The sequence below is a fragment of the Penicillium griseofulvum genome (assembly GCF_001561935.1).
Source record: "Penicillium griseofulvum strain PG3 chromosome Unknown contig_10, whole genome shotgun sequence".
Lineage (NCBI taxonomy): Eukaryota > Fungi > Ascomycota > Eurotiomycetes > Eurotiales > Aspergillaceae > Penicillium > Penicillium griseofulvum.
This window is the reverse complement of record NW_024467433.1, coordinates 669,914-688,324: the sequence shown is the minus strand read 5'-3', so window position 1 is coordinate 688,324 and position 18,411 is coordinate 669,914. Positions and strand designations below refer to the sequence as shown.

General features: G+C 44.3%; 5 protein-coding genes across 5 annotated transcripts; 2 read left to right on the top strand and 3 right to left on the bottom strand.

The window, feature by feature from the left end:
* Positions 1–3,862: 3,862 nt before the first annotated feature.
* On the bottom strand, positions 3,863–4,684 carry PGRI_084310 (3,4-dihydroxy-2-butanone-4-phosphate synthase; the record flags this gene model as incomplete). The annotated part of the gene is made up of 3 exons (XM_040796145.1): positions 3,863–4,376; positions 4,450–4,567; positions 4,627–4,684. 3 exons carry the CDS (start codon positions 4,682–4,684, stop codon positions 3,863–3,865), a joined length of 690 nt encoding a protein of 229 aa, XP_040650683.1.
* Positions 4,685–5,304: 620 nt separating this feature from the next.
* PGRI_084300 (SRPBCC domain-containing protein) lies at positions 5,305–5,919 on the bottom strand (the record flags this gene model as incomplete). The annotated part of the gene is made up of 1 exon (XM_040796144.1): positions 5,305–5,919. One exon carries the CDS (start codon positions 5,917–5,919, stop codon positions 5,305–5,307), a length of 615 nt encoding a protein of 204 aa, XP_040650682.1.
* Positions 5,920–6,644: 725 nt separating this feature from the next.
* PGRI_084290 (uncharacterized protein) lies at positions 6,645–7,382 on the top strand (the record flags this gene model as incomplete). Its single annotated transcript, XM_040796143.1, has 1 exon — positions 6,645–7,382. The coding sequence occupies one exon, from the start codon at positions 6,645–6,647 to the stop codon at positions 7,380–7,382; it is 738 nt and encodes a 245-aa protein (XP_040650681.1).
* A 3,711-nt stretch (positions 7,383–11,093) lies between these two features.
* PGRI_084280 (Major facilitator superfamily domain, general substrate transporter) lies at positions 11,094–12,834 on the top strand (the record flags this gene model as incomplete). The annotated part of the gene is made up of 3 exons (XM_040796142.1): positions 11,094–11,184; positions 11,242–11,767; positions 11,820–12,834. 3 exons carry the CDS (start codon positions 11,094–11,096, stop codon positions 12,832–12,834), a joined length of 1,632 nt encoding a protein of 543 aa, XP_040650680.1.
* Positions 12,835–13,545: 711 nt separating this feature from the next.
* Positions 13,546–14,277, bottom strand: PGRI_084270 (glycoside hydrolase family 11 protein; the record flags this gene model as incomplete). Its single annotated transcript, XM_040796141.1, has 2 exons — positions 13,546–13,945; positions 13,997–14,277. The coding sequence occupies 2 exons, from the start codon at positions 14,275–14,277 to the stop codon at positions 13,546–13,548; spliced, it is 681 nt and encodes a 226-aa protein (XP_040650679.1).
* Between the last annotated feature and the right edge of the window lie 4,134 nt (positions 14,278–18,411).

Genomic DNA, 18,411 nt, shown 5'->3' with positions numbered 1-18,411 from the left:
CATCGTTATTGAAAGTGACAGGTGGCGGTATGAGTTGGCTCATTGTACTCCATCTGCAACCCGAATGTCTCTAACTGCGCACTCCGTAACTAATTGAGGAGTCAAGATTGAAAAGTTGAAGTGAATAAGGGGGTGCGTGGTTGAAGAGAGAGGGAGCTGAGAAGTCCCAGTGCATTATCACACTTTATCGTAGTCGATACGCATATACACAGCCCAAACCTTACTGATCCTCTCGATACACTCAGCGAATTAAAAGATAGTAGACAGTGCTGATCCTTGTATTGTGCATAGACCGATTCGCTATCCTCCGCGCTGGTGAAGAAAACATGAGAATCCTCATCAAGTAACATTTTCCCGATCACCCAAACTCCAATCTCGGTGACCAAGAAATCAAGCTGGCCTAGACCAGAGACTAATTGAAAGCTTACAGCAGGCGCGTACGGCAGCCCCTATCCCCGGAGACCTCCCAATGGCCTGGCATCGTCAGCTCATGATGAGGTCCCTGAAGCGGATGCTTTTGGTGATTCAGCCAGCTGTTCATCATGGCGGGTGCTGGTAGAAGCCAGATTCGCCGGTAACCTTTTTTTACAAGAGGTTTCCGGGGTGGTCTCGTCTTTGTTAAACCAGCATTTTTCATGACCCGCCAGACAGTACTCGAAGAGACATCAAAGCCTTCGAGTCTCATTTCCTCAGCAATATCAGCGTAGGTTTTTTTTCTTGATCAAGGCGCACTTTCGAAAGCACTAGGTTTTGCACATCTAATGACAGCTTTGTCGGCCTTCCAGAGCGAGGGGCGTCAGCTAGCATAGCGTCAGAAATGATCCAAGGACGCGAGTTTGGATCAAAGCCATTTTCAAGGGCTCTTTGATATATGTTGCGTATCGTGCTTGCTGAAAGGTCAATTTGCTCTGAAATAGTATTGTTGCTAATGCCATTGGCTTTGCAGGCTACTACAATTGCGCGCTTAGCAATATCGTGGCCCATGGTAGTACTATGTATGTTGTAGTAGAGATTGGAGTAAAGAGAGGAAAGGAAAAGGGGGTTTGAAGGAGGGGTACGGAACTAGTGGTATACACTTTACGTGGTTTTTTAAAAAAGCAAATAAAAAATACGGGCATTAATTTTTGAAATACACCGACATAATGATTTTTATTTTTTCTTCGCCTTCTTGAGACCTTTTGAGCCCAGGCTTTTGTTACTTTATCCTATGAAACTATAGTATAAATCGGATTTATGGCAGTGGTACATGTAGCTCTCCATTATTGACAACCCATCCCGAACGAGCAGCCTTCCAATCCAATGTATATCAATACACTATGCCTTAATGTCTCACCATCTTTTGAAAATGTCCTCATTGAACATGTAAGTTATAATAGACTAAGGCCCTAATTGCTTCTTACCCCGTATTTGAGTGAGTCATCAATCGTACCGGCATATTCCCCAGTAGAGGTCGGGGGATGTGCCAGAACAATCGATGCATTGCCCAAATACAAGGCAGGAAGCAGTCAGCGCCTTGGTCTGTTATAACTTACACATTCGACGAGGACAGTTTCAAAAGATGGCGAATCATCAAGGTACGCAACGACCAGAGAGCTAATAGAAATTATCAATGGAAACAGCAGGTCTCGAATTGGCTCTCAAGTGCAAATACTAAAACCGACGATAAATCATTGCCAGCGGCTGAAGGGCCCAGAGACGCAAATTTGGGAGCGAAGCCAAGGACGATGGAGTTAAGGATGTTTTGCATTTTTGGCAGACCACTAACCTAAAGCTACCGACTCCATCGCGAGGCAGTCTGATAGATGACTAGAAATCCTTAGCTTCATCATCCTCGGATTCGATCCCGAGTCTGCCTCTCCGGCGTCTTCAACCTCTGGCAACGGTTCACCCTCGGTTTTAATATCCGCATTGGAGAACGACTTCGAGACCTGGATTAGTACTTGGCACGAAGGTGTGTTCAACAAACACAATCATCTCGTTCAACACAGGTGTCTTGCAAAAAGAGGCCCCTGAGGCTTGAAGACAGATGTGGATCCTGTACTGGGTGACAGAGGTTTCAAACAATTTCAAAGGAGAAAATCTCAAAGCTCGATAAACTTGTTGAACCAAACTCCCCCATGTAAGAGTGCCAATCGGTTTTAAGCCTAACAGATGCAGACAATTTTTGCCAAGGATACCTTGCAAAAAGAGGCCCCTGAGGATTGAAGACAGATGTGGACCCTGTACTGGGTGGCAGAGGTTTCAAACAATTTCGACGGAGAAGATCTCAAAGTTTGATAAATTTGTTAAACCAAACTCCCCCATGTCGGAATTCCAATCTGTTTTAAGCCTAACAGACGCAGACAATTTTTGCCAAGAACACCTGTGTTGAACGAGACGATTGTGCTAGGTGGACACACCTGCGTACCAGGCATTGATCTGTCATCGACCCTTCCCGGCTTTCTCGGTCAGCAGCTCAGCTCCGTCCACAATTTTCTTTGCTCCTGACTATTGACCGATGTACTACCTGAAGGAGAAGCACCTCTCCACTGTATGAGGAGAGGAATCACGACATTCGATGCGACGGAAATGAGCCGAGAAGCGAGCTTCACGAGCAAAGGAATCAGGTCGTAACAGCTCGGTGGAGGGTGGTGGGAACGGGCCTACGGGATCTTGTGCAATGGCGGCATCGTCGGAAAAAGGGGGACTTCGTTGACACCAGGACAGAGAAAGATGCATTAGAAATTGTGAGGATTTTTAATGAATATAGGTGAGGAATAACGTGTACCAGAAGAATAGTGCAAGTTCTCTAAATTTCTGGAACCAGAGAGAACTGCTGGGCATGATATATGAGAGAGAGGAAGAAGGAAGAGATCTGTGTTGGAGAAGTCTTTCGAGGGACAGCGTATTTATACCCATGTAAAACAGCAAATGAACTGGGTTGGTATCCCAACAAGATCTGTATCTCAATCTGGATGCAAACAATAGGGAAATTAAATTATAGCGGTCAACAGAAATTGCGTTGTTAATATCCAATGGTGGTCTCAGGCTACTGGCAACGGGATATTGCAGCTGTACTGTCCCGGGCGTGATTCGGGACTCTGCATAGTATGAAACTCCACTTCTCAACATTGTCCAATAGAATTAACAGTCTCTCTTCAGCACAGTAACTTAGGCCTAGCCTCTGGTATTCTGAGGAGTTTTGTAGAAGACGTCTGAGCAGAGTCACAAAACGAAAATACGCCAATGTAAATCGCCAACTTTTCTTTATGTTAGTACAATGCCTTTAGCCGCACTGTTTCTGGAAGAATCTGTCTCAGTCTTAGTCTCGGCCACCTGCTTGGCTGTTTGTTGCTTGGCTTATGCACGCATCCGTTGGGCCATTTCATTCAATTGCCTGGCACACTCCGCAACGTACTAACAGCGGTGTCTACCCGCCGGCCTATATTTGCAGAAATCGATACAACTCATTAATGATTATAAATTGCCAGGCTGATATAAAATAGGATTATGTATTATTTGGAAACATGTCGATGGAATATGAACCAAGTTCCCCTTGATTGATCGATTGATGTATAAAAGATGGTGCTATTCCAAATATCCAGGCTCCGCCAAGCTTTATGGCCGTGGAGCATATTTGTAGGGTAGACCAATCATAAGCCAAGTATAGACCCACTTGGTCTCATTCCCGCGAGTACCCGCTTCCCGTGGCCACTGAGCTAGTGTAATGTCGCTCCGTCAGAGCTAATCTCTCTATTTTGATAATCAGCAGATGTTGAATGCCAATTCCTTTTTAGTAAATGGAAGATGGGCTCAGTATCATGTCATGGATATCTCTACTAAGAATTCCCCCCGTCCCAAAGAAAATAGTATCATCTTGAAACTATTTATCTCCGTTCATGTTATTTCCTGTCTTCTCCAAGTAGGCCACCAAATCTTCAATCGTGCATGCTTTGATTCCCCACCGCTTTGCAAACTTCAAACATCCGTCCCGACGCAACATCCCGTTGTTCTCGTTTATCTCCGGAACTCCCCACACTGGCTCCCCATCTTCCACCAGCTCTGCAATAACAGCAACAGGACTTTTCCCTGCTAGCTTGCAAAACTCTATTGCTGCTTCGGTGTGACCCTGGCGCTCATAAACACCACCAGGCCTTGCCTGTAGTGGGATTATATGACCTGGCCGCCGAAGCTGGTTTGCACAAACGCTAGGAGATGCCAACATGCGACAGGTCAGAGCGCGGTCATGTGCTGATATCCCTGTTGTAATGGACGAGTCGTTTGAGTCAATGGTAATCGTGTATGCTGTGCCTTTGGGATCGGCATTTGCGGTGACCATTTGAGGAAGCAAAAGTCGAGCGGCATGTTCAACAGTGATAGGAGCACAAATTAGGCCGCTGTGGTTCATATCAAAATCACATGTTAGTATTTGACCCATGAAAAGGTGTAGAATGGTTATTCTTAGGTTACCTAGTGTAACGAACTAAAAATGCCATCTGAGCCGCTGTGATTGACTCTGCAGCAATGATCAAGTCGCCCTCGTTCTCGCGGTCTTGCGAATCAAGGACTATAATAAATTTCCCATTTTCTATTTGCCACCTTAGGTCAGTTTTCTCACTTTAACGACGAAAAACAGTAATGACCTACTAAAATCTATGATTGTATCCTCAATAGAATCAAACTGGTCTATATGCTCTGATGACATGACAAATGGTTATTTGAGCAGAGGTGTCAGGGAAGGTTAATGGGAAATGGCAGTAGAGAATCCAAAACTTGTATCCAGCAGGACTAATGAAGCAAGCACAGTAATATATAGACTCCAATCTTGCAGTGCTGAAATACCCTAAGATTTATCCACCACATACTTCAAGTATAATATTGTAGTGCATTCAGATTTGGAAGGTGGTTCGCAGATCTATAACCTTGAGATTAAGGTTTGGTAGTATATCTCTGAACTTACATAGAGTCAGGAGACTTCTTATGATATTTCGAACCCAAATTTTCTCTTTTTTGATTAACTACTATATTTATCTCCCTATCATTTGATTTAATATCTACCTTTTCTCTCTTACTTTCATTACATGAACCATGTAAGCGAGTAGGATTTGAGTTCAATAGGTAGTCCAAAAGTAGGGTTTGAGGTGATGGGAACCCAAAATATACATATACTGTACGCATTAAATTGTATAAAGACTTTATGGAAACTATGAATGAGGAATTATAAGTTTCCATTCTCGTATATTAATTTATTCACCATTCTGTATTACCTAGCTTGAAGTGAGGAGAAAACTATATTTATTCTCTTTCCCCACATGGTGTACCTAGTCAAGTTTGGTCATTGACATTTTCCATAAAAGTCTTCAGGTCAGAAACCCATGTGTCAAAACCCTGTTGCAGTTTACGTCCATATATCCACTGCACTGCGTGGGCCAACCACCCCATCATCGCCTCCCAGTGACGAACCTCTGTCCCACGGAGCAATCTATCGTCGACCATCAATTCCACATCTTTTAATTCATGCATTCGTTCCCCTACTAAAAGAAAAGGCGGCGGGGCACCGGGTGCATCATAGTCAACTGTCCACACGATATGGCCAGGAGAAGCTGACTCGGGATTGGGAGCAGTGAACTCAGTCACAGCCAGCGGGATGTTGAACGTGATGGTAGGTTCGGCACTGACATGGAAGGTGAACGTGGTCCCTTTTTGGAATATCGGGGAGAGTGGTTCATTGCTCATAGAGTCTGGTTGTGATCGGATCGTCACTTTTGGAATAAAAGAATTCCAGGCTGGCCATGTTGAGGTGTTAATCAGCACTTCCCATACTTCGAGTGAAGAGGCACTGATAAAAGTGGAGCTCCCAATGTGCAAGATGGCATCGGAAACGGGGATTGTTGGTGTTGCGCGAGAGGCATTGGTTGGATCAGGTAGATTGTTGGTCATTTTGAAAAATAAAGTCTTCGTTTATGTTGTCATAAAGTATAGCAAGGTAGTGAAATGAGCAGCTTTTTATATTTCTTGGAACGTTGTGGCTATGGCCATAATTTATTTGGCTTTTTGGGGTTCTCTCCGGTTAGGATGAATATAAAGCCAAACCGTTTAGTATACTGCTGCCTTGATCTTGTAAGCAGATAAATAGCAGAGTTAGACACACCGTGACCTTTCTAGAAATGGTAAAATGGATACTTATTCTCATTCAAGTGTAGAAACGTGTAGATGTGCTTTGACCTGCCTAATATGGCGAGCAGCGCAAACCTTGGAAACCTTATCCAGATGTCAGATTGTCAATTGTCCGGGTAGGTAGTATCTACTGGGTGTAATTAGTATGTACCATTGACTCAAGCGACTCTTCTATTAGTTACACCAAGAATATCAAGTGAATCAAATATACGCTTGGTCTTTCCAGAAATAGCAAGTCACACATAAGTTCTTTTCATATCAACATTTGTATCTCATCCTAATAAATTCATCCACGTGTAAACCTTAGGGTACTATTATGACGTAGGTCAATGAAACTATCACCGGCATACTCAAATCTTCCTCATCATGTATCTCACTTGTAGACACTTTTAGCTATATATACCGTAGTCATACTCTATAACATCTATATACCAATACAATACAAAATATCTTTTCTTGAAGCCAATTCTATTCTCTCAAGCAATATTATGTATCCATTTTCTATCTCTGAAGACTCGGCTGCGGCTGGACGCTGCATTGTGATCCTATGCATGGGCAAACACCCACTTGACACAGATGAAAACATCAAGGATCTACTTGATAGTCTTACTGCAAAGCACCACGATGTCCTAGTCCTTATCTGTGACGACCCCTGCAAATACGACCAAATGATTCCGAGAAGCATGACCCTCGAGGTTGCTGAAAGTATGGTTAAAGAAGCTGGTGATCAAGCAACTGCTCAGATCAACCGCGTGATCAAAGACTGGAAGCTTGGTAACGCAACTTCGGCAAAAATTACGCTTATCCGATGGGCTGATATAATCGACGAGGATTATACCAAGCTACTCGACGTGGTGGACAGTTTCCGTGGACGATTTGAAGACCTCATCCGGGGAAGTGCTGGAGAATATATTCATCGCCGGGTTCCAACAGCTACTCTCAATGAGAGACGGCTAGGATACTTTTCTCAGCATCTTATCGACTGTCTACCGCTATATCTATTTGGTGCCACATATGGCGGTAACCGGTATTCATATGCTTACCATCCTATTTTTACACCCGGTGGAACCGTTCACGATCTAGCCGCGTCCTATAGGTCACCGATTATGGATGTGGTTGATGCCTATCGGAGTGATATAGAGTTCATGGAGGAGGCGCGCAGGATTGTCTTAGACAGTCCTTCTATGCAATGGAACCGTGTTTTTTTCGACAAGCCAGTTATCTGAGAAACATTATCACGACTCTTCAGGGTACTTATCTAGTTAGCTGCTTGTGATATATTTGATATTTGAAGTACTGCTCTATGACCTCAGTTCTACTATTAGATTCTCCAAGTACGTCACGCGCAAACGAAATTATAACGCGTGAATTTGGGATAACAGTATACTTCGGGCTGGGGGACTTCAAGCTAGCAGTGGCATTACATATTCGGCTTCTAGTGCGAGATATGTACCGAGACCGAGTATTCTTAGGCAAGTTGCTCTACTTAGCAAATTGCAGCCCCCCCCCCCCCCCGCCCCCCCCCCCCCCCCCCCCTTCAAAGCTCGGGGATGCGTGAGGTATTAGATGTTGCACGTGGCTCGTTGCGTGTTATCGGTATGGAAATATGACTGGTAAAAGACTAAAGCGTGTCATTAGCATAAATGTTTGATATAGTGGTCATTGGTTTGACACATGTAGCTTCACTGCTCCTTGGTGGCGTATGAGTAAGTTGCAGCAGAGGAACTATAGCAGTTATACAGCAGATAAATGAGTTAGCTTTCAAGTAGGACAAGTATATTCCCTCCACAGCATGAACTATAGCAATGCATATGACCTAGTGAGGTAATGTTTGAATGAAGTCAATCTACCCACCCTTATGTATACCAGACGAGCCATACCCACCATGTTTGATATTCAAGACTCAAATATATTTACACCTTTCCAGCATGTCTCATGTCGTCATACCATTAATTGCAATATCGAGTGGCGCTTTACTTCACTTGATGCTATATCGTTTCGATGAATGGGATATAGAGGCCCCCTATGTATTTCTTTCTCATTTGACTTTCTGGATAGGTGGGAGTCTATTGATTTATCTCAAGCAATCAAGTATAACTGATCTATTCGGTATCTGCATAACGCCAAAAGATGTGTTGGTTCTCGGATGCTACTCCACGTTTGGCATATACTGCAGTGTGATACTCTACAGGATGTTCTTTCACAAGCTTCACAAATTCCCTGGTCCGTTCCTTGCACGCGCGTCAAACTTTTACATGACAGCAATATCAGGGAGGAAGCTTCGTTTCTATCTAGAATCCCAGAGAATGCACAAAATATACGGCGACTACCTCAGAATAGGTCGGACTTTCAGCCTATTCATATTAGGGTCTTTACACTGCTTACTCTACTATATTATAGGCCCCTCGGAACTCTCAATAGCAGACCCAAGAGCTGTTAGAGCCATCTATGGCAGCCAGTCCCCTGTTTCAAAGGGTCCTTTTTACACCATGCTCCATCCACAGAAAGCCCTCTTAACCACGCGCGAAAAAGAAGAACATGCAGAACGGCGAAAGGTCTGGGATAAAGCTTTTGGTTCTAAAGGTAACTACATATCTCACCCAACACCGATAGTGGGAACAGAAGAATAACATGCTACAGCCCTGCATGACTACGAGCCTCGGATGCTTATCCATATAAACCGACTTCTCGAGCTAATCGATAGCAACTTGGACAAACCGGTTCCTGTGAAGGAATGGATCAATTATCTCGCATTTGACGTTATGGGAGATATTGTATTAGGGAAATCATTCAACACCCTGACTGATAAGCATGCATCAGATTTGCATATTGTTAGCGATATCAAAACACAACTAAGAGTCGCATTTGGCTACTTCGGTCATCTCCCTTGGCTCTTTTCACTTCTCAAAGTCACCCCACTGGTGAATTTAGGGGTGACGAGGTTTTGGCACTGGATTGATGCCCGCATTTCAGAAACACGCAAGGTCAGTATTCACCTATTCACGATTTTCAACATGAACATTGGAATGATATGAGGGCACCAGTCACTAAATATAATCTATAATAGCTTGGGCTCAATCAACCAAATGTGTTCTCTTATTTTCTTCAGACCTATGAGGCAGGCGGAAAGACCGCTCGAGATACTTTCAACTTGCAAGGTGATGCTTTTGGCAGCATTCTCGCAGGGAGGTAGGTTGATACTATTCCGAGAAACGCGCTTCCAGGTTTGGACTTTGCTCAAATTAAATAGTAATCCCATCGCCACAGCAGCCATAAATATTCTTTTTCGGCTAGCTTGCCACAAAGACGAGGCCAGAAAGCTACAGAAAAGATTAGACCAACTTCCTGATCTGAGTTATGACAGCGTTTCAAAACTTGACCTGCTTGATGGGGTTATAAACGAAGCGTTCCGTTTACACTCTCCATTGTTGTCGGGAAATCAACGTCTAACGCCCCCTAACGGACTCTATATCGGCGATAAATATATTCCTGGTAATGTGAAGGTTCGGGTACCTCTGCATACTGTCTATCATGGTATGTGCTTTCCTACTATCCATAAAGCGATCTCCGGCAATACAGATCATAATGCTATCAACAGACAGTCGTGCTTTTGTATCCCCGGAAGAGTTTATTCCTGAACGATGGACAACCCGGCCAGAATTGATAAACGATCACTCAGTATTCATTCCATTCAACATCGGTAAGTTTTGTTGAAACCGTGACAGAAGCATATATTAACATATGAAGGACCATTCGCATGTGCCGCAAAACAATTCGCTTTAATGGAGCTTCGACACAGTATTGCCCGACTTCTGAAAAGTTATGATATCTCGCTTGCACCTCTTCAGACCGAAAAGGACTTTCTCTCTGGACAGCAGGATCATTTCGTGCTAGGTACAGCACCACTTTGGCTGCAGTTTAGTAAAAGAAGTCTAAACTATATGTAGCTAGAGGCCAAACTATCGGCGAAATGCAGCATATCAGGCGGTCCCGCCTGAGGGTTAAGTAGGACCCACGGTCAATGCTCAGCCGTTGTAGCTGACCCGTCGTATACGTTGGTGACGGTGATAAATAAGAGATTGGAGACTGTTCTTGAGTGGAAGTTTTCTATTCCACTCTATCTAAATGTGTAGTTCTATTTCACTATTCCATTCTCGAATTTCCGTGCCGAGCGCGTAGGACGTATTTCGAGTCTGTTTTTACATAAGGAAAGGATAAGTAGTAGTGTTGAAATTACATTAGTCGATCGAATCTTGTTCGCGCGGACGTTGTCCGAGGACATACTGGGTGCGATTTGAGTCAACAACCTTACAGGCCCGGGGAGAGGTCAGCTTTGACCCCAGGTTCAACCGAACTTTTCCTGTCCCTACAAAAATGGCAAAAGGCTTAGGCAGAACGCAACTTGCAATTGCCGGAAAGTCTGGTCGACTAGAGCGCTAACATGTGAACATTTCTGCGTATATGAAAGCGGGAAAGCATTGAAGTAGTTGGTATCATTTGAGATCAACCTCAAATAAGGCATGAGGTAATAATTTCGGGCTAACAAATGACTTTGAGAAGGCCAGTATCGTATAGTTCGGCTTACGTGGCATACCTCAGTCGCATCTTGGCTTCATTTGAGATTTGTGACCACGTTCGGGAGTTGACCGAAATCAACATAAAGTGGATCAAACCCCAGAATGACATACTCCATTATAACCCCGAATGTCTATCAGTTACCGTAAATGGCGCATCCCCGGAATCCCTAAGTTCCCCGCAAGAAGACTGTATGTGGGACATACTCGTCTTGTAAGTAGTACGTTGTAGAGGGGAATTCCGTCCGAGTGAAATATAAAGCCCGTACCCAAGCTGATATTCAAATTCGTGTTTGTGTTTCGAGAGATCTTGCTAGCCAACTTCACAAATACTCAAAAAAGGCCTTCACTGATATCTTCAGAATGGTGTTCAATATCCGCACCCCAGTAGGCCCTGACGATACGCCCCGTGAAGTGTTAAACTGGAAGCTCTATTGGAGCGCCGGTGTATTTGGTAAGCTGCATTGTTATTTCATCCTTTGTCTGAGGACATTCCTGACTAAACAAATAGGTCTTCTTGGTGCTAGCCGTGGCCTCGATGAGGGATTAGTCGGTGGGATGGTCAGCCTACAAAGCTTCAAGGATGAATTTCATTTGGAAGAAGGATCCGAAAGCCATCAGGCTGATGTCCTCTCCAATATTACGAGCATGGTTCAGCTTGGTAGTATCGTCGGTGCATTCCTAGCTTTCCTTCTTTGCGACCGGTTTGGTCGTGTCCGTACTCTGCAAACTCTGTGTCTGCTATGGCTCACGGGCTTTGTCATCATCATTGTGAGCCACGGCAATGTTCCCCAGGTTCTTGCCGGCCGTTTCATTGCCGGCTTAGGGATTGGGATGACTACGGTTGTTAGTCCTATGTATATTGCGGAGATCGCGCCTAAGAGTGTGCGTGGTAGGTTGACTAACCTATTCGCTGGCTCGGTCTACCTGGGAGCTACTATTGCTTTCTTCAGCAACTGGAGGGCGTCAGTGAATTTACCGGATGATTCACGTTGGCAGTGGGTTGCACCACAATTTTCGCATATTGGATTCGCGGCGTGAGTTTCTCTCCTTCTTATGCACTGGTTCAGCTATTAATGGTTACCAAAGCTTCTTCCTTGTGTTATCTTTCACTATTCCTGAAACTCCTCGATTCTACACAATCCAGGGGAAACATGAGATGGCGGAAAAGGCACTCTCAAATATTCGATGCTTAGACTCCAGCCACCCATTCCTCCAGGCTGAGATTATTGGTATTCGAAATCAGCTTGAGCGAGAGCAAGAGGCGTCTCACGGTGTGTCCCAATGGGGCAAAGTTCGTGAACTTCTATTGATTCCTGCGAATCGATATCGTCTTATGCTCGGTACTATGTCTCAAGTTCTGGGTCAATGGTCGGGTGCTAGCTCCATCACAATCTATGCAACCGAGTTTTTTGGAGTCCTCGGCAAGACTGGCCAGTCGGAGAAGCTACTTGCAAGCTGCATCCTCGGCGTTGTGAAACTGGTCTCTGCCTATATTTGTGCATTCTTTTTGATCGACTTCATTGGCCGCCGCCGGTCTCTATACATGGGCATCTCATTACAGACGATCGCACTGTTGTATATTTCCATTTATCTTGGCGTCGTCGGCTCAGAATCTTTGGATTCCGGGAGTTTGACCCCTTCCCAACAACGTGGAGCTGTTGGCTCGATTGTCATGATCTATCTCTCTGGAGTTGGATGGACGATGGGATGGAACTCATTCCAGTACCTTGTCAATGCTGATATCTGGTCTCTTCGCCTCCGTGCTTTGGGTAGCTCTCTTGTGATGTGCCTGCATTTTGTTAACCAGTTCGGCAACACAAAAGCTGTGCCAAGTATGCTTCTTTCATTGCAAAGCTACGGATTCTTCGCTTTCTGTGCGGCTGTCAGTCTGTTGGGTCTTATCTGGGTGTGGTTCTTTGTCCCAGAACTGACAGGACGATCGCTTGAAAGCACGGACAGCCTATTCTCGCTGCCCTGGTATCAGGTCGGTCGACGAGGCCCTCAGCTAAGGCCAGACACAGATGGTATCCAGGATCAGGAGCACGAGAAGAACCCGGGAGCAATGGAGGTCAAGCATGTCGAATGTGTGAGGGCCGTCTAAGAATAGCGGTATCGACTTGGAAACCTGGAATTTGATGCTAAACAATGCCAAAAACTGTATGGAAGCTTTTAGCGCGTTGCTGCTTGCGAGAGCAGTGCAGTTCGCGTATAATCCAGTTTATCATCGTTTTTTTTTTACTAGTACGTTCGCCATACATCTAAGGTCAGCCGGAATTACCCTTTAGTTAGATAGCTTTGTCAGTATTTAGGAGTTAAATATTGAGCGCTTCCACTCATTTTACCTTTTGCTCCGCATAGTAAGCTTTTGGTATCAAGTCAGCCCCAGCCCTCCTTGTTTCACATCTAATTTCTGTCAAGCATTAAACGAGATCTAGCCGGAAGTTAACCCAGACATAGACGATCATTCGCTTTTTCTAGTTTCGGTCAACTTCCGAGAAATGGCTAATCCTAGTCCTATTTTAAATTCCGACTTTAGTTTGCTATAGCCTACGGGCAAGGATACTAGCTAGGTTTCCTGATATCTCTGATTTACAAACTCCATGTCACTATAACAAATCTCTCCACTTCAGTATGACTGACAAATTTTCCCATTGCTTTTTGACCTAGCCTATAACACGCGTTTGACACATGTTAGTTAGCCTATCGACAGGAAATCAGAAGAATATTGCCAATGGAATTTACATCCCCGTCCTCCTCCACACTACCAATCGGAACCTCGCATCCTCCCACGATTCCTCTCTCCTTTGCTCGTCTATCTGCGCACAGTAAAATCGAGAGAGCCTTCTCCTTTGAACCCTTCAAGAGTAATCATCTGGAAAACCGGATTGCCCGGCTTGAGTCCCAATTTCCTCCAACCATCAAAGTGGGCAGCGACATTGACGGTACCAGAGCTCCGGTGGTTACGTCGGACGGACCAGTATTGCTTGAAGCTAGTTGCCCCATAGATCTTAGGTACGTTGTTGTACGACAGACTGTAGACATCATAGACTCCACCGTCACTGTAAACTTGGCCCAGAATGTGACCATTGCCAGGAACACCATCGCCGTGAGATTCGACAACGTACCACTCGGTGACAGGGTTTTGAGTCCACCCGTAGATGCCCAGAGTCCAGTCTCCAGAAGCCCTGAAGGAGCCATCCCAGGTAATAGAGCTAGCGACAGTTAGTAATATCCGAGGATGATAGCTGCAACATAATACTTACCGGGGTGCGACACCCTTGAATCCTTTGCCACCTAGAAATTCCTTGTTCGGGGTGTTCCATGCGAGCTGAAACCGGCCGCTATCAGGGAACTCAGTGTACCTGGCCGAGGCTTTGTTGTCGTTGTAGAGTGAGTGGTAGAACCCGGCTGGGTCAATGCCGTCTTTGCTGTTGCTGAAAGTTGTTGGACCGGCGCGGCGCTCGATTGTCGAGTTAGAGGAGATGTCGCTGATCGCCTCTTCGGGTTGGGCCTGGGGGCTGAGAGGTGTAGACAGGGTCGGCATAGCGAGTCCTAAAAGGACTGCTAGAAGGGGAAAATAATGCATAAACGCCAGCATTTTCACTCTCTATCGTTTTGAGGGATGAAGATGTATGAGATGGGCTTATAGACACTGGGAAATGTCTGCCTTTTATTTCTTCTCCCGCTCGTATAAGTTAACACATGGATATCTATATCTGTTACAGTCCAATTTGCTATTGCTCCACAAAGGTCTCATTGAATGTGGCCAAACATAGCAATCAATCATCCTTACAATTAAACCGCCAGATCTCCTTTTCAGGTGTCGAATTTCTCTTTAATACGATGTACAGCTTTTACTCATTGAGACCCTGATAACTTGATAATTAGGCCACGCATGTCCAAAGCCTCTGGATTACGAATAAGTGCGTGAATTGGGCTATCGAGACCGTTCCCATATATTGCATGACGAGACTCATTTCGAATAGTTTGCTAATATTTACCTTGATGGTAGGGCCTATTTATTCCCGATTAAGGTTCGTCAGCAAACCCCGAGAAAAGAGTGGGCCCTTGTTAGTAGCGAAGACAGCAATCAATTGGACCCAATTGCTTAAATTTACATGATGAGACTGTCAGATCATTCCTTCTTCCGACCCACTAGGACCCTTGTCTCATGCTAAAACATGGAAATGCTCATGGCATATTGCTCTTCCCGCGCTCCCATATCCATATTTCGAAGAATTAACCGAGGAGGCTAGGATGTAAACTATACCACTTTCAATGCGAATAATTTTATAATACTAATTTTAAGAACGGGTGCGTTGACTTCGGATGTGAATAATAAGGCTATAATCTGAAATCGAATTTCAGTTCCGAGATTTTCTCTAAATCTCGCAGGACATCAAAATTTATTCATCAGGACACCTCTGATATTAACAAACGTTAGAGGGGCAAAGATCAGGGCAATAACTATATACAGAAGATAGTAGATAGAAATGCTACTTTACATGTTCAGACCCTATTACCTGAACTCTTCCGGCTAGAGAGCTAATTTTGAGACATCGATAATAAAACGGTAGCCAATTGCTGGTCATACACGAGGCTGGCATACTTCTTATTGTATATGCAAATGCCGCATATGCGAAAGAGGCAACCCTCCTGTAGTAGTATTTAGAAACAAGGGTCTAAAATTTACATTTATGCCAAGCTTTATTAGATAGTGACGATAGATTGTTGCTGAATTTATCTCGGCAGTGCATTCTAGTCTGCTTAGCCGAGAGCTAAGACATTTTTAATTAAATCTTAAACTAAAACACAGTTGACGTGGTATCCATAGGACCCCTTATATCACCGATTCTTTCGTTTCTCTTGGATATTGCTAATCATGGTATTACTGATCATTGCACTGATTACTTCCCCCTTCTGGACGACTTGGTTAGCATTTAGGGGTTAAATAGCGAGCGCCTCTCGCTCTTTGCAATACATACTCATTTTTATCAAGTCATCTTCAGTACTCCTCGTTCGACAGTATTCAAGTCTCTATATTTCAGTATCAGCTCGCGTGGTAATTTATAACTAGATCATGGAGGAAAATACTTCCTCCAGTCTTCCCAATATGCCAGCGCTTCATCCTAGACCTCCGCACCAGCCCATAAAGCCCAGGGCTCAACCCACCCTAACCCGCAAATGGGCTGGGCTTTAGTAGGGGCCCAATGGGCCCCAAATAGTACGAACGTACGAAGAATCTAGGTGCCAAGTAAAGTTGGACCCTCCCTTTTCTATCTTTTTAATCACGCTTCGTTTTGCCTACGCTTCTAGGCTTTATCCCTACGGTAATATCCTATCTTTTCAAATGATTAAGAGCTTGTTATTAGTTAGTTCTTGATATCACGTCTGGAAACGCGAAAAGCGCGTTTATAAAGAAATTGAAAACTACATAGGGTAACTAGAAAGTAGTGGTGGTACTCCCGTCTATATCAAAATATATATCTGATATCAGAACATCAATATTAATACTATATATCTACTTTCTGCGAGGTCTCGCCCTCTACTTATCGGATTTTACTTGAAATAAGGATATGTACTAATATAGCTACTATAATCTATTACTCTATATTTAAACCTTATATGATTAGTAGAAAAGATCTTAATATAGCGATCACAGAGGCCAATTTATTATACCGATGGGCTTTATTGGGGGCCTTATGGGCCCCCACTTATGGGCCATTGTGGAGGTCTACTTCATACACCAACATGTCTCTAATGCCTAAGCCCCAAGGTATCCAACATCATAATGTATCACATTCCCCATATCAAATGCCCGTTGCTTATTTTATCTCGTCTATTTCAAATTCATTCATCTCCCTCAGATTTGATATCTCACTAAAGTCCCCAGCGCAGAATACCAGTCTCATGGCCCCAGCCCCTTAGCTACTCATGACCCACCGTATATCACTTCTCCTCTGGGGAGCCCACGCAAGCCCGTGTGTCACCGCCAAGCTTACAATAACACGAACCCCAGCGGCTGCACAACCATAAACCCCTTACGGAGTATGTACGATAAGCGGTTGGTGACATTTCCAGCCGCGTTGTTAACAGCCCCATTCAAGTCACAACTATGCCGGATGCTTGTGTTCTTCGAACCATGAATACGGCATCATCAACATAGTCCAAGTTGCACAAGTCTTAATCGCCACTATCAATGACTTCATACCCATGAAGTCAGCGGGTAGCCTTGTTGACGCTTTGTTCTACACACCATCTCCCAGACCACGAGGCAAAACCAGCCCCTTAAACCTTCATCAATCAAATATGATCAAGCAATGTCGTATAATCTATGTAATATACTCGGATGTTGCATCCATTGAAGCGAGTATTCCCCGCTATAGGGCGGCCCCAATGAGAAAATGGTTCCAGCCATCCGCGCCGATCCCATAGTTGCCCCTGTAGATCCCCCATGGCCCTGTTTCAAGCGAGACAATGATAGATCTTCGGTGGCTTGTGTCATTACGTTGCTCGACGCAAGCTATAAGACTTTGATGGAGCCTGATATGCGCTCGTCTTTGATTTTCTGGTTTCGATATTAAATACCCCGTTCGATCTTCACTTTTATCTCTAAGGTACGTTTCCTCGCCCTTACATCGAGTCCAAACAATATTGTGTTTTCACTCTATTATTTCACTCGGTCGCTGATTGTGAATTCTAGATACCCACCAAGTCTTTCAGTTTCAATTCAAAATGCGCGCTTCAGTCATCATCCTCGGTTTCCTTGCTACCCTCACTGTCGCCCTGCCTGAACCATTCCCCAAGGCACAGATCGCATGCCAATCTGTGAGTTTGCTTGATGGCTACAATATTAGATGATGCGGAAAAATGCTAACGATATTACTAGAACACCATGGCTTGCACTGCTTCTAACTGTGCCGCTGTGGGATGCTGCTGTGAGGGACTTACTTGCGGATCCAATGGTGTAAGTACAAGCGATCCCAGTGATATCTGCCAGCTTGACCTTGATCCAAGATGCTAATGAGAATGACAGACTTGCTCGCCACTATAAATGTTTTCTTGGGGTTACAATTTGATAGGGGGTTATTGGGCTAGCCGATCGGGTTAAGGATGCAATATGGACAGGAAATTCTTCCATGGCATGCTCAATGTCTTCACTTGTACGTATCTATTTGTTAATAGTATATAATTCTCGAATATGTAAATTTCTCAAGCTTTCTATTGGTATGGGATTTCCCTCTGTCATATTTCTTAGCATACCTAAAAGTATAAACAGCAATCGGTAGCTTTGATCTGATACATACCCCCTGGTATGACTTCCTTTCCACATGGCACATCTTGACCTTGTAAGATGACTGCTCACTCAAATATTTCTTTCAAAAAAGACGTTCAGCGAAATCCCCGAACAAAAGTACAAACATTCCAACACAACAGCCAGAACAAGAGCAAATAGACCCATCCCTCATTATTTCATACCTATATTCTTCCACAAGCCGTGAAAACCAATATCCCTTCCCATATCAACCCTCAAATTTACCATCTAGACATATGTCGTACTGCCTTGTGTCCTGTCGTCATCCCTAGGATCTAGTCTTTCCGCTAAATAGACTATGAGAATAATAGTCAATATGACAATAGATAGGATCAAGATGGCGATAGCAAGGCAAAGTAGCAG